Source organism: Tachypleus tridentatus, chromosome 13, assembly GCF_004210375.1.
Source record: "Tachypleus tridentatus isolate NWPU-2018 chromosome 13, ASM421037v1, whole genome shotgun sequence".
Taxonomy (NCBI): domain Eukaryota; kingdom Metazoa; phylum Arthropoda; class Merostomata; order Xiphosura; family Limulidae; genus Tachypleus; species Tachypleus tridentatus.
Window position 1 is genome coordinate 232,133,893 of NC_134837.1, and position 15,943 is coordinate 232,149,835.

General features: G+C 32.1%; 1 protein-coding gene across 2 annotated transcripts in view; it reads left to right on the top strand.

Moving 5' to 3' along the window:
- The window catches only part of LOC143239251 (organic cation transporter protein-like), a 53,631-nt gene extending 44,780 nt beyond the window's left edge, over positions 1-8,851 (top strand). Inside the window, exons 12-13 of one of the 2 annotated variants that reach the window (XR_013021079.1) lie at positions 1,695-1,804; positions 8,351-8,851. Coding sequence is in view for 1 of the 2 variants with exons in the window: in XM_076480159.1 (XP_076336274.1) it covers positions 1,695-1,749 (55 nt within the window). In the remaining variant the exon portion in view is untranslated. Of the gene's footprint in view, positions 1-1,694; positions 2,848-8,350 lie in introns of those variants that run through there. The other variant, XM_076480159.1, reaches the window with a different exon arrangement.
- Positions 8,852-15,943: the final 7,092 nt, after the last annotated feature.

Below are 15,943 nucleotides of genomic sequence, written 5' to 3' on the forward strand. Positions count from 1 at the left end.
TACAATCACATTTGCTCTAACAATTATGCATCTTGTCACAAGCCCTGTAGCACAGTTTCCATTACAAAAGCTACATTGTAGGAATGCTATGTCCACAACTTGACACTTCTCCTTGCTGGTACATTAAGACATGTATATTATGAAATTCATTTCTCAGTGTATGCAGCATGAAAATTCTTCATATTCTCCATTTGCTTGAATTATGTGGTGGTTGAATAAGTAACTTCTGCAAATGTGGCTTGTGTTGCTTTTCCAGTTAGATAACCAGCTTTTGAAACTTGCATTTCTATTTGTAAATTCTCGCCTACTACAAAGTGCCACATTTTGTTATAATGGTTTGGGTAGATAGGTCTCTTTCAGATCTCTTTCTGGATGGTTTTATTTACCCATCTTGTTCTATATTCCTTTGTTTGCATAGAAGATTATGTACAAGGAATGTATATTCTTGTCTTATGAATATATTAATATTTTGCTTCAGAATATGTTGTCACTTGTCCTTACCAAAATCAACTTCGTTTTGGTGGCATTACTATACCAAACAAACACCAAACAATCAAACAATGTAAAAATGAAAGCGTTTTACATGTCACACCATGGCTTTGTCATCTGGGGTTTTCACACAACTTTCTGATTTGTGTGTCCAAAACCATCACTCAACCCTGTATGACCAAGGTGTCTAAAGGAAGCAAAAAATCCTTTAAAAATATTTTATACAAGTAGAAATAATGTTTAGTATCTCAGAACTATTGTATCTAGAGAAACTTTAATATTAGTTTTGCATGAATATTAAGACAAGCTGACTAGAAAGTATCTTGAATTTAAAAGTTGTTTTCACATGTATATATATGTTTGATAAATTTTATTGATAATAATTGGTTTTTAACAAGGACATAAGTGACATTTCAATAATTTTCCCATTATTACATTTTTTTATTCATGAAAAACACTTACCTCCATTGTTTCCTTCAATTAAATATTACTCTTGTAAAATTCCTGTTTTTCCATGTTAATAGTACAATTCACTTGTATGAAAATAGCTACATATGCAATGTGAAGCATAAAACATGGGAAATAATTTACCACACTTAGTCTAGAGGTAGTCTAGTAGATATATCACACTTTTACAATTCTGCAGATAAATCGAACATCCACAAATATTGTTCTTTAGTGCACACTATCATGCAGGAATTACATATCCTATCCCAAATCACAAGTAATTCAGTAAAAATATTGCACTTTCAGACTAGATGATTGCATAGATAAAGAATTCTGCCACATGTTAGGAAATATTGCTGCATTTCAATATTGTAAAATAAATACATTTGTGCATTTCATATGGAAATGTAATTAGCATCAAAGTAATTACTGATAGACTTGAATGTTTCTTCCTTCAATTGTCTTTTATGGCATTTTCTGTATGAAGCTGGATACTAAAAAATAACAGTGAAGGTGGAGTACTGCCCAGATATATGTTTACCCCTTAATTAAATAAATGAAGATGTATTTACTTTAATCAAACTTCCTGGTATCTTTAGAGTAGATAAATCACTTAATTAGGTATTTGTGGAAAGAAGTTTATTGGTCAGAAAAATGATGAAGTAGCATATGAGGTTTCCAATTTTTCAAATATCAATAATTATCAATTTATCAATAATTAATGTTTATAATATCAAGATATTATTTTTTATTCTCAGAGAAAATTCATCCAGAAATACAGAGTTAGAGGAATTTATAACCACAAAGATGTAGCTGGAAGTAAACATGCCTGGATGTAAATTGGTTTGATACAATCCTTGCTCTGAAGGTAAAAACAAGGAAAATTGTTTAAAATAAGATCCATTAATAACCAGAACATGTAAAAACATAGTCTCATTAACTGTAATGATTTTTCACAGTTGAGTATTTAAGAACATTCTGAAATAACAATTTTTATTATTATTACAATGTTACTGAATTCAAATGCAGCAAAAATTTGAACTGTAAAGTCTGAACAATGACTCAAAATTGCATTGAAGTATAGCTTGACTTATTTATATAATGTAATGTAAGCTGATCAGTATGGTAGTATGCAATTTCAATCGACTGAAACTGTGGGAACCAGTAAATTACAAGTGTATGTTATGTTGTGATTCTTTTACATATTTTAAGCAAACAATAAGAATAGATGTTTTGTTTCACATAAAAGACTAAATGGAGTCAAGTATTGAACAAAAAATGAGCTTAAAAAGTTACTGATTGATGCTTTAATACTATTCTTTAGGTAGCAGAAAATAGTTATTTCCTTTCTAATTAAATAGATAATTCCAACGTTATTGGGTAAAATCAAGTTTTGTGTTGATACATAACCTAATTCATATACTGTTGAAAATATATATTTACTAATTAAATTTTCAGTGTTTGTTTAAGCAGTGTGTGAGAAATGTTTATCATGCACTCAAATACACAGAATATATAGAAAAACAAAAGAACATATATTTCAATAAACTGAGAGTAAGCAAAATGTCAGAGGCATCAGATATAAAAAAGCACCATAACGTTTGACTTCGAGTTTGGCCGTTTCCTTGGGTCCATCTCCTTCTCCAGCTTCAAGATGCAAAATGATCATTTGTTCATGTCTATCAGTGGCTAGAATCCTCGTCCACAGAGAGAGATCTGCCTACTTGACCCAGGGCAGGATCCATGGAGGGCAATAGACCTCTGTCCAGTAAAGAAGAAAAAAATGGTCGAAAACAGAAGGGCTCCCTGTCCCATTCTCCTCCACATAAGTAAAAATACCTTGATACAGTAAAACTGTTGGAGTTTTCGTTTGAATATAGATGCCATTAAGGATTTGATTGACTTGACAAACAACCTAGAAATTATCTTTCAAGTTTATTATGATAAACAATAATACTTACCTTTTCTTTACCATTTTATAATTCCAGTATGTTTACAATCCAAATAAGCTGTTATGTTCGCTATACTAAGTTTTGATCTATAACTCGCATATTTGTCATTTAAATATAACACAAAATTATATACATTGTTTTAACTTCTTGAAGGTATATTTAAGCGTGTAACAAAATATTAGTACCGTCCATCTTGCAGTTTTAACAAATTTTATCTAACAATGAAAGTATGAAATATACAACTTTAATGTTTCACAAATTATACATATTTGAATTAAACTGTTACTGTAGCCAATATTTGTCCTATCACAAAATAAAATAAAAGAGTGACCTATTGATTACTTGTACTTATAATACAAGAACTTTCAGACTGCCTTTAGTTAAGATGCTAAGATCAAATTGCATACTTACAATCTGGAAACAAGTTTAAGAACTGTAAAGGACAGACATACACAGTGTGGACACTGACGTCAAGACAAGATTGTCTGGAGGATGTCACACATACAGCGTAGGACTGTGAGCTATTTCAGTTTAACAAATCCATAACTTTTGTTTGTCAGTCACATTAAAAAGAACATTACATGTTCCTTTCTATATCTTTGAAAACATGTTTATTGTAGGTGTTTATTAAAATAAATTATACATTGTCGCCATGTGTTTAAAATCTAATTAAAACAGATGGTTCACTGTAAATATTTTGTGATGCATTTCAATTAAATTAAGTTTTTGTATTTGAATAAACTGTACGTTTCTAAAGTTTGATTATCAATGATGAAACATTGTCGCTATCTTACAAGCCCATTATATATTCATACAAAACATTAACTGAATATTCTCAGTATTTGACGGGCTAGCGTACAAAATGTATCTCAAAATGGTTAACACTTTATTGATAAACTTCATTTTTAGATTTATTTTCTCTCGCGTTTATTGATTCTATGATGTTGTGAGTTAGCAGACGTTTCGTTATCGATATTTCACTTTTACAAACAAACCACACTTCATAGAAGTCTCCAGGAGTTAAATTTTCTTCTTGTAACTGTACTGTAGCTTTTAAGCCGGTTCTAGACTAGTATAATTTATTGTAATTTTCTCAAGATTGAAGAGAATGTTTTAAATCCACGCTAATTATTTCAATAAACTCTTTAATAAATGGTGGAAGTTCCACTAAACGGGAGATAATATCGTATGTTGATTACCATGTTTATGATAGGCATATCATATTTCTTTGTCTTTAAAATATTCAGTATAGCTGGAGTTTGCAGCTTTTTAGACTGCTTTCGCGCTTTAGATATAGTAATTGCACACAAGGCCGGATTAAGGGTAACTGATGCTGTAAACACTTCCAAACAATAGTGCCCCCTAGGTCCCTCCATTGCTTTTCTAACAAGACGTTAAGACTCAATAAGTGCTGAAAGTGAAATAAAAGTTTGTCCCGATCGCACATCTGTGTGATTCACATCATTACTAAAAAGACCTAAATATATTTAACTAAAACAGTTCATGTCCCAAAACGTAACTTAAATCTATGTTTAATATGCTTATATTGTATACATAACCTCGTTTTTGAAACAAAATAAAAGTAATTTGTCAAAATACAAAACAAGTATTTTAATACAGGATTATTATAACAATGGATTTTCAAAACGTTAGCACCGTGTCATAAGTTCTGAATAAAACTATTAGAAAGAATTGTTATCAAGTAAGCGAAAAACTTCGTAAGCAGTGACGTACCACGTTCAGTGTTTGTGATCGAAATGTTATCGTTCTTTATGTAGGAAATTTACAGTAAAGCAAAATTTGTAAAATATTACTGTTTACGAAAACAGTAATAGTGTTGTAATTACGCATAAACTACGAATCAGTGGATACGATTGGTTAGCAAAAATAATTATATACCATAATAAGTGAAGAAGCTAATTATAAAACTTAATACGGTAAGTGGATAGCGATTAAACAAACTGGCTTTTTTAATTAAGTAGGCAATGGAAAGACGGTTTGTTTGATTTGTGTTATATAAAACGGATTTAAAAACAACTCTTTGTCTTAAGATCCAACTGAAGTGGTTCCCAAGGTTACTTTCCCTGGGCTTCAAAACCTACAGTTGTGAAATATCCTTGATGGATGGAAGAGCTAGCACTAATTTTGATCTGTTTTATTGCTTTGTGATAAGTTACATGTTATCTTCCAGTTCTTTATAATTAAAATATGTGGAACACTGGGATTAAACATTCGATCATATTGGGGTGAGAGAGCATCTGGCCTCAATACCCAATTATCTTTTAACTGAATAGTAGTTTTGGATATTCTGTTGTAGCGCTCCTTCGTTTGAAAATGTCAAGTGTGTTTAGTGCCCCTTTGGTAGTTAATTTGTGAAAACATCAATATGAACCCAGTAAAGCTGAATGTATTTAATTAACCTTACAAATAAGGTGAAAATACGTTTTCAGTTATGGCTAACACTTCTTACCAAACTTATATGTGGTGATTTTTCAAGTATTTTTATAGATCTGTTTGCTTATGAAAAAAACAACAAAAAGACAACTATTTAGAATTAATCGTTATTAGTATTGTTTATATAGAAAAATGAAAGAAACAAATCGTGTTTTTATTTCTCATTTTGTTGTATAAGATTATTATTTATGTTATTTCTATTCAAATTGCTGTTATAAACATCTGACCTCATGTGATATACTATGTTCATGTATTTGCCTTCATTCAAGATACTACGTTGATACATTTGACATCAGGCGAGGTATTAATTTGAGACCTTTACCTTCATATGAGGTACTGTGTTGATACAACTGCTTTTATGTGCGGTACTATGTTTGATTGTTCGGAGCATAATGACTGAACACACTTGCTTACAGAATCAAAGCAATTATTTGTTGCTTAAGCACAAGAGTGCTTTTATATTAATATCTTTAGTTTATAAATAAAGGAATAACCCATTATCCCTAGCTTATTTAATAATAATGTATATTTTAGTGTTCTTGAAACACGTGATTTTTTGTTTGTTTTCTGAATTTTGCATAAATCTACTCGAGAGCTATCTGCGCTAGCCGTCCCTAATTTAGTAGGGAAAGACTAGAGGGAAGGCAGCTAGTCATCACCACCCACCACCAACTTTTGGGCTGCTCTTTTACCAACGAATAGTGGGATTGACCGTCACAGCTGAAAAGGCGAGCATGTTTGGTGCGACGGGGATGCGAACCCGCGACCCTCAGATTACGAGTCGCACGCCTTAACCCACCTGGCCGTGCCGGGCACGTGATTTTTTATTTATTATTATTATTTTATGATTGTTTAGTGTTTTTTTATTGTTTCTGTAACGGGAATGAAAAAGCCCGGGGGTCGAATGGAAAACCCTGAAACACCACGTCTTAGGGTCTTGTGGTGTTTTTGCCGTTACAAAGCTAGAAGACTAGGCGTTTGTAACTGGGAAGATCACACCTAGTGAATTAGGTATTTCGGAAGCTATTTCAATGATCCCTGAATGTGAGAAGGTCCCGACAAATAAGTTTAATAAAAGAGAAACTGATATGGTTTTAAAGCAAAAACAGACACAACCAACCATCTTGCAGACAATAAATGAAAATTACCGAGTAGAAAGGAATACAGAAAGAGCGGAAAACGTGAGCAAGCCTGCTTCAGGTTCTGATAAAACTAAATCAATGAAACACGTTAGGATAATCGATAATGATGACAAACCTGAAGAGACATTAAAATCTGATTCACTAACAACGGTTTGTATACATTTAAAGTTCTTTTTCTTTATAGCACTCAGTATTATACAGTATAATTATGTAACAATTAATAACAAGAATATGCTCTTAATATCAAACTTTCATTTCATACAAATTTATTTATACCTACACATATATATATATATATTGCGCGGAGCAACTAAAATATAACGGAATTAATAGTACATTATTAATGTTAATGTAAAATTACTGTTATAAAATAATTACAATTATTCTCATATTTAATTTCTGTGAATATCTGACGTCTTATTATCTGTATTTGTTTCAGAATTCAATTAATTTCTCATTCATCTTACAATTAATATTTGGTAGAAGTGAATTCACATTTTTAGAGTTAAAAACATTTCACTTTACTGTAATGTATACTATGTCAAACTGTGTGACCAATATCATATAAATGTAACGTGTTTAAAATCAATGTTGTTAAGAGCCTGAGACATCCACAACTACTGAAAAAGATGCGTTCAGAGAATCCTTAATGTTCAGAGTCATTTGAATACATGTAAATCTTCCAAAAGAGACCTATACATGTTCGATACTATTGATGTCTGATAAGTCTGTACCCTAGATAAACTGATCAATCACCTCTTCTTCAATATTATTACATGTGGGAAGACAATTATCATCCATTCAGCTGAAGCCAGAACCAAACATTACAATATATGATAGTGTAAGAGGTACTTCCATTGCTATTATGTATAGCCTTGATGACATCTGAAAACATAAAGGTCAGAGTGTCTGTTCTTGATTTTTCATTACCACACATACTTCCACTACTGATATTAAAGTGAGTTATTTTGTGACTTACTATAACTATAATATACCTTTTGTTGTTAATATTGTCAAGCTTCTTGTGTTTGTTAACTGTATGTACACTGAAATAACGTTATGTTCTAACTTCTGATTCTGTTTTTAACAGTTATCACATAACTGTGGCGAATCGTTAGATAACGGTAACTTACTTAAAATGTGGATTTTATTATTCTTAGTTTAGTACCAGTGTATTTGTACCATTTTGTTACAAGTTATTCCACCACATCTTGTTAATAACACTTTGAAACATTTTACAACAGTGTTTGTTTTTATAGTCAGTCAGCTTTCATTGGTCTGACAGATATTTATTGAAATATCCAGTTGTCTTCTTGTGGACTTTACTAAGATTATTGAATATTTTAAAGTACTATAAACTCCGTAATTTACTTCAGTGTTACAACTATGATAAGACAGTTTGAAGACACTTTCTCTTTCTAATTATTTGTACTTGAGATTACGTAACTTTTCATGCTTAATTAATATAACAATAAAATGAGGAGAACAATTGACATTTATTTATAACAGTAGTTTTATCTTGGTTTAGCAAGTTAGTATTTGTGAACGTACAAAACATAAATGTAAAACAGTATTTAAAGCTATTGTCTGCTGCATATCACCTTCCTCACTAGTTGGGACAATGCTTGAAATATACTCGTATTTCGTAGTTTCGAGAAAACGTTTATCAGATATCTGAAACCAATTTCATAATTTACAATTTTCATATAAACATTTATTTGGTTTCACTAATATTATAGTAAAATTATTATTACATAAAGAATAAATTATATATTTTTAAAATGTTTAATAAACGATTATTGTTATTAAAACAATTTTTGTTCGATTGATAAGTGTCGTCTCACTAATTATGATTTACATCTTCAGACAGAGACTCCAGGTTCAAAAGAAATAAAAGATGTTGATGAATGTATCCAGAGGGAGATGTCAAGCAACATCAGATCTCCGTCTACTAGACTTGTCTGCAATGCTGATAAAATTATTACTGTAAAACTTGGCAGTAAACCAAAACATCACCAAAGACACGTTTTTATTGTTATTGAAAATGCTGAAAACCGAAACAAATTTATTATTGGTAGAGCTCCGAAACCAACACCCATGTGCCAATTAGAACGTTGCCAAAACAAACATAATCTTATTGTACATGAAACTAAAAAGAATAATCAGGTTAAATATGTTGACATCCCTCACAAGATTGTTTTTACAAGAGTTCCGAAACTGAAACCCAAAAATTAAATTACCCATGAGCTGCACGCAAGCATACCATATTAAGAAGAATTACTTTACCTTATTTCATAAATTACTATTTTTTACATTTTACTCACTGATATAAATAATAAATAAAACATACACATGAAAAACAAAGAATATTATATTCACCTGGGTCTTCTCTTCTTTGTTGTCAACTATCATGAAACTTAAGCTCACTTTTTAATGTACTAAAGGTATTGATACAATCAGAAATGTGTTAATGTGATTAAATAATACAACTAAGGATATAGAATAATAATACACAGAAAGCACTGTCCTATAAATATGATAATTTTCTGACTTTATAGCTATGTGATAATTTCCTTAAAGAAACTAAACTAAACTCTCCAATGTAATTAGTAATTCTCATCAGAAGAAATTTGAAATAAAATTATAAAATAGACAAAGCTGCGTAAAGAAAACAACAAACCAGATCGCTTGATAGATTGAAACTTTAGTTTTCTATTTGGTGTAAATAATATAGTGTAAAACACTAAAGATAACTATTAGCACTCGTGAAAGATGGAATTGCAAGAAGTTGGTCTGATTATCAAGTTTATGGTTTGTAGTCGAATAACAAATAGAGCTATATAACTGTGTTAAGTTTGGTGTTAATTGAGCAAGAAACGTGAAGACGTATAAGAAACAGACACATACACACATACTGACATTTATTTATATAGATTCAATGATATTGAACATTTTAAAAATTCAACTAAAGCCCAGTAAAGTATGGCTGAAAACTCAATTGTCGAAAACAATAGGTCGTAATGAAACTCCTTTTTTACAAATATTAGGTAAATCATAGAAAATTATGGCTGATACCAAATTGTGTTTATAATTAAGAATGTCATCTTTATTAATTTCAGTGAATATGTTGGCAGTTTTGTCATCACTTTTATTAATAGGGTTACTATACAGCTCCTCTGACTTTACTTTTAACAAAAGTTAAATGTTTATAGGAATTAGATAGCTCACACATCTGTCTTGTTTGATATATTAGAATAAATAGTATAATTAAAGACATTTAATTGTAACTTAGTAACTAGGAAAATTATTATCACCTTGAACAGATCCTGTTGCACCTGTAAAACAGGACCATTTCATATTTGAATGCCTTTAGGCCATGTTTATGCCCCCTTTCAGCCCGCAAGCCCCATATAACTTTTAAAAGATGTTGTCATATAGTAATCATAGGGTAACGTGTTATAGACTTGAAGGATGTGACGTTTAATGTAAATTAGACAACATATACAGTTTTATTCTCATATGATTATTAGGAGTGTCGTATAGTTCCAGTATATTCTATTTAACCCTTAAACAGTGGGAATGTTGTAGGTAGCAGCATCAGTTGATGATGGCTGCTGTTTAAGAGATAAATTTGTAGGAATTATAGATCGTTGTTCAATGTCAAGTATATTCAGGACTATATACTTCATTGATGGAAAGTTTAGGTTTTTCTATTTAATACATTGATATGCGTAGTTTTCCAGTTCACCATCGACCCACGATGAGATGCGATCTCCATGAAGTTCATCCGTAAAATCTACGAGAAACTATCCTAGAGGTGGATCGTCAGTTCCAACTGATATATGAACGATAATACACCACAACACAGACAGACCTAACTTTCAAATGTGTTGCGCAATTTCAGTCAAGTGTGAGAAGTGGTGAGTCAGCTGTAAAGGTGTTCGTTTAGTCACTCTGAAGAAAATATTCATGTTTGCGCTTCCAGTGAGGAGCAATAACTCCATCATTGATAAGGGTAACATCTGTAATAATCTTGGCTGGATCATGCTTTAATGTACAATATTCTTTAACAAATGTTACATTCGTCAAATGGGTGACATCCATGACAGTAACACTCACTAAACTTTCAGACATTGTTTCGTTCCATACAGAATACGTTTATCCTTTAATTAAGAATTTGTTTTTCTAAACCATTCACGGTATATCTACTGTTAATCCATTTTGATTCCCCAATAAAATCTAGCCACCGTATACTGACTGACCTGTATGTGTTATATCCACGGTTGAGGATCAGAGCGGTGTACAATGAAGGGCTCGAATTACTCATTAATATAACCGTACACGTGAAAACAATGTTGATGTATATAAGGGGTAATTATAACACCTTGAGAAACATCTTGTCCTTGAATTAGATAAAGTACTATCGGAATATGTCGATATCAGAACGGTGTATGTGAATAAACATGAAGAAAACACAATTTTAGTTATCGGTTGGTTATATACATATGTTTTAAAAATGTATAAAAATTCAATAACAAAACATCTTAATATTTAATGTTAGATATCAAAATATTTCCTGTACATCTGTTTCTGTAAAGCAAAGATGTAACTTTCCTCCTGTTGCTATAGATACCATTCCAAAAATTTCTTTCGAAGTACTGTTGGCATGGTGTCTTATGAATAAAGTCTGATGTTTGATACGAGTCCCTGGCAATTATCTATGGTTCTTCTGTGTAACAAATATGGGAAATATTCCTTCTATAATATTAGTAGGCCAGAACACAGCTAAAGTTACAGGAATAAAACTGAAACTGTTAATGATTCTGATCTTGAGGTATTATATCTACACCGACAATGATACTTGACTTAGTGTAGTTTTGTGCTTAACGTCAAACAAACAAGCTTTAGACCCTTTAGAAATTGTTTCTTTACCGTCATATTCACGGAGAACTTTGTAATAAAGTTCATATCTTCTGAAATATCTGTAACATCTCTAAACTGAAGAAAATACCAATGATTTGGTTCTATGAAGGTACATTTTACAGCCGTCATACTTAATTTATCCACACCAATAATTCTCTGGAAAAATGTTGTTTTATTGTGTTTTTTTTTCAAAATTTTGAAATAATATCTGTATAGATAAAACCTGAGATGATAGAGTTTGAGTTTTATCTATACTTTGTACCTGTTATAACACCCTACCGATTTGAAAAACCTGTTAAAATCTGTAGATATTAACCTTTTTGTAGAAATGTCAGAGTAATATACAATGTAATGATGATCATTTAATTATGCAAATCCTTTATCACAATTCGAGCAATACAAACTTAAGCCAAGTGAACCTTTCAACGTACTTTTGATCATGCCTATGAGAAGAACAAATAACAGAAAAACAGCCAGACTGATCTTCATTAGAACGAGAACATTTGAACCTTGATATATCTCCTAAAACTTTTTATTATAAAATAATCAGCAAACATGTAAAAATAATTTAATTACATGAAAAGATTTCCCCCTTCTTCACCCTACATAATCATACAGCTTATTATTGTCTCTTTCTTTAGCTTGTAAGTTTACTTACATGTTAGAAGCTAAGGGTGAAAGTAGTGAAATCTAAACTGTAAACAAGCCTGTCTCTCTGGCTTCCCCATTTTACTAGAACTCGTAGATAGTGAGTTTAATTCCTACACGAAAATAACAAATATACATACTAATTCAAGCTTCATACAACATAAAAATATTAATAAAGGGTAAATATGCTTACAAAGTCAAAATCACTTTTTGTATCCCATTACAGAAGTAGATAATGTTTGTTACATAACCTTTCTACACATTGCAAAATCAATTGACCAATATGTGTAACATGCTGACTTTATATACGTAGACTTGACCTTCATACGCTAGTTATATATTTATATCATATAAATCTGAGAACATTGAATGTATGAACAGATACTTTCATATGCGGTCGTTTAGAAACAGGTAAATGCAACTGTACTACATTACTTGGCTCAGCGATAAGGCTAATGTCTAATAACGCTACAAATCGGGTTTCATTACTTTCGGTGAGAAGAGTATAGATATCTGTTTGGGTACTTTTCTGCTTAAGAACAACAACACAACACTTTAATACATAACAGTTAGTGACACATTTGCCTAGTTTGGACATTTTATGTATCGGGCAACACGATACATTCCTTTCAGGAAGACGTAGATAACACACTATCTATCCTCTGGTGTCACTTTATAGAACTATACGTCCCCTATCAAATTCTTCATCTTCATCTGGATTTGGTCCATGTTTTGGACCAGAGAGGATCAGGTATAACATAGACCTCTTCCACCCTCCCTAGAACTGTTATTTTATCTGCACTGCTACTAAATACTTTGTTGTTGTATTACTTACAGTGCATTAAATTTTGCCCATTGTCTGCAGTTTTAATTAACATAACCTATTCACAGAGTAATATTAATTCATATATTTTTATATCTTCTCTTTTTTATGATCGCACTATTAGTTTGTGTTCACAATACAGTTTCACTTAGCAGTCATATACATACAAACGCATAATCCTATTTTTTACATAAAAAGTAAAATAGAAATAGTAAAGAGTGTTTTAAAATGTAACAGGCTTAATACTAATACTGCATTACAAGTGTAATAATCATTCTTTGACAGCTTCTTGGAGGCGAACATGACATAAAATATTAATTCATTGTATTATTGTTCACAATAATTGATAACGTATTGACTTTTGTTTTGGAATTTCGCACAAAGCTACTCGAGGGCTATCTGTGCTAGCCGTCCCTAATTTAGCAGTGTTAGACAAGAGGGAAGGCAGCTAGTCATCTCCACTCACCGCCAACTCTTGGGCTCCTCTTTTACCAACGAATAGTGGGATTGACCGTCACATTATACGCCCCCACGTCTGGGAGGGCGAGCATGTTTAGCGCGACGCGGGCGCGAACCCGCGACCCTCGGATGACGAATCGCACGCCTTACGCGCTTGGCCATGCCAGACCGGAACGTATTGACTACCGATAAAAAGTTGTTAAACACAGATAAATATAAAATACGCTATTCTGTAGATACAACATTTCAGACAACAAATCTGCCACCAAAAATACTTCATTGCTCCTAATTTGTAAGATGTTCATCACATATGTATACATAAATGCCCAGGCAATGTAGATCTTACATAAAACAATAATAAAATAACAAGTTAAAGATCGTGAAGACTGACTGTTTCAGCTCTGTCAAATAAAATTATAGTTAGTGCTAGAACTAAATAGGTGGCGGGTCTGTTGAAGAAAGAGGAATGCGAAAAAAATATTAGAAACCTCGGTTTGGGTTATTCGCTGGTTTCGAATTAGAGACACTGGATAACTGAAAAGCGACATATGCACCGGATTTAGAGCGAATATGCCAGGTAGCTCTTCATATCTAACTTCTAATGACCTATAGATAATAAAATCCAGATTAATTTTGTGCTACTTTAATAAAGACTTAAAATCGTTGGACAGAGAGTGTTAGCTCTGCTATCACCCTCCAACTTTCCAACAACTGATTCACCAATAGTGTTTACACCACACTAACAACCACGTTTCGCACGTTCTCCTATTGTTAAATACTCTAGTGATATTTGATTGTGTTCTGTATATACGTTTTAGAAGTACATCACCAAAAGAAGATGTTAGGCCCGAGTCGCTGTGTTAGATTAAAGTATTTCCTATATTTTACTACCTTGTATTTAATGTTTTGTTGTTTTCTTAAATTTTATCTTGTATCTTACGTGCGGTATGTATGGACATAGTTTTGGGTCTGATTCAACTGGAACAATTATAGTGCAACCATATGTAATAGTAACAAAGCTTTAGTATTGCTTTAACTCCAGAACTTTAAAACATCAATTCTAGTAATAAAAATCTGAGAACCTTTATACCTACTAGTAATTTAAGATGAAAGAAGGAGAATACTTTAAGAGATTCGTTCAGAAATGGTTCCAGTATTTAATTCCGTATTGGTATGTATTAATTATCTTTCAGTTATTTTACCTTTTATATGTCTTAAACTAAAAGACTTTTACTCAGACTAACTGCACTTACAGATGCTTTCAACTATGGATAAGGCTGATATTTATTATTACAACAAAAATATATAACTAAGAAATAAACAATTCAAATAAACAAATACAACATAAGAAAATGAAAACTGAGGCACAAGTTAACTAGTTAAAATAGGTTTAAATCCAGTGTGCCATTCCGTCGTAGAAGAAGAGTTGTTTTATGTATGTTATTAGAGGTTCAGTATCTTGTTTGGTTGTTGAAAGTTTTGTTTGTTTGTTTTGGAATTTCGCACAAAGCTACTCGAGGGCTATCTGTGCTAGCCGTCCCTAATTTAGCAGTGTAAGACTAGAGGGAAGGCAGCTAGTCATCACCACCCACCGCCAACTCTTGGGCTACTCTTTTACCAACGAAAAGTGGGATTGACCATCACATTATAACACTCCCACGGCTGGGAGGGCGAGCATGTTTAGCGCGACGCGGGCGCGAACCCGCGACCCTCGGATGACGAGTCGCACGCCTTATGCGCTTGGCCATGCCGGGCCCGGTTCTGGAAAGAATTTTTAAGTGAGAGAACAAATGGATGTCCTGCTTGTGTATTGTGTTCATAGATGAAGGAGTTGGGAGGGTTTGTAATCTTTCTTACAGTTTATATAGATATATTCTTAAACAACATAAATACCCCAATGTGTTTCATCTCTAGAACAAATGAACACAAGTTTTATATTGAGTATAATTCTCGCATGTCATCTATATAAACGATAAATAAGTCTTGTGTTTTAGATCACAAAATAATGTACCTATTTCTGTTAATCATGTTTCAGTGTGGTATTTTTGAACGTTAAAGTAAAGCTACACAATAAAGTATATGCACTGTGTTCACAGTTGGGATTGAATCCCCAGATCCAGCACTATCAGTAAAAACAAGTAGTGTCACCTAGAAGTTTTTAGTTTATATTTGGGATTCTGTCATTGAAGAATGTAAAATGAATGGCAGGTTTTGATAGATAATGTACGATTAATTTTGAAAATAGCAAAACAGTAGTAATTATCTTATCCATAAAGTAGTTCCACTATTATTTAAATGGTCTTTACAAAGAACCAATGATCTGAGACAACATTATTAATGAGACTGTTTAGATAAACTTTTAACGTATATTTAATACGGTTAGTTTTGGTTTTCTTTCCAGACTCTCGTACATTCACACATAGATATTGTTTCTCCGTCTGAAGACTGAGAGTTATTAAGTTTCCAAACACTTTTGAAAAGTCTCTCAGTAGATTGATACCGATATTTTCAACCTGGTGGGTATCTCACTTGGGCTAAACGGCAAATCAGAGACCAGTAGTCAACCGTTCCTAATTTTAAACAACTGAATTGTTTAAACGATTCAA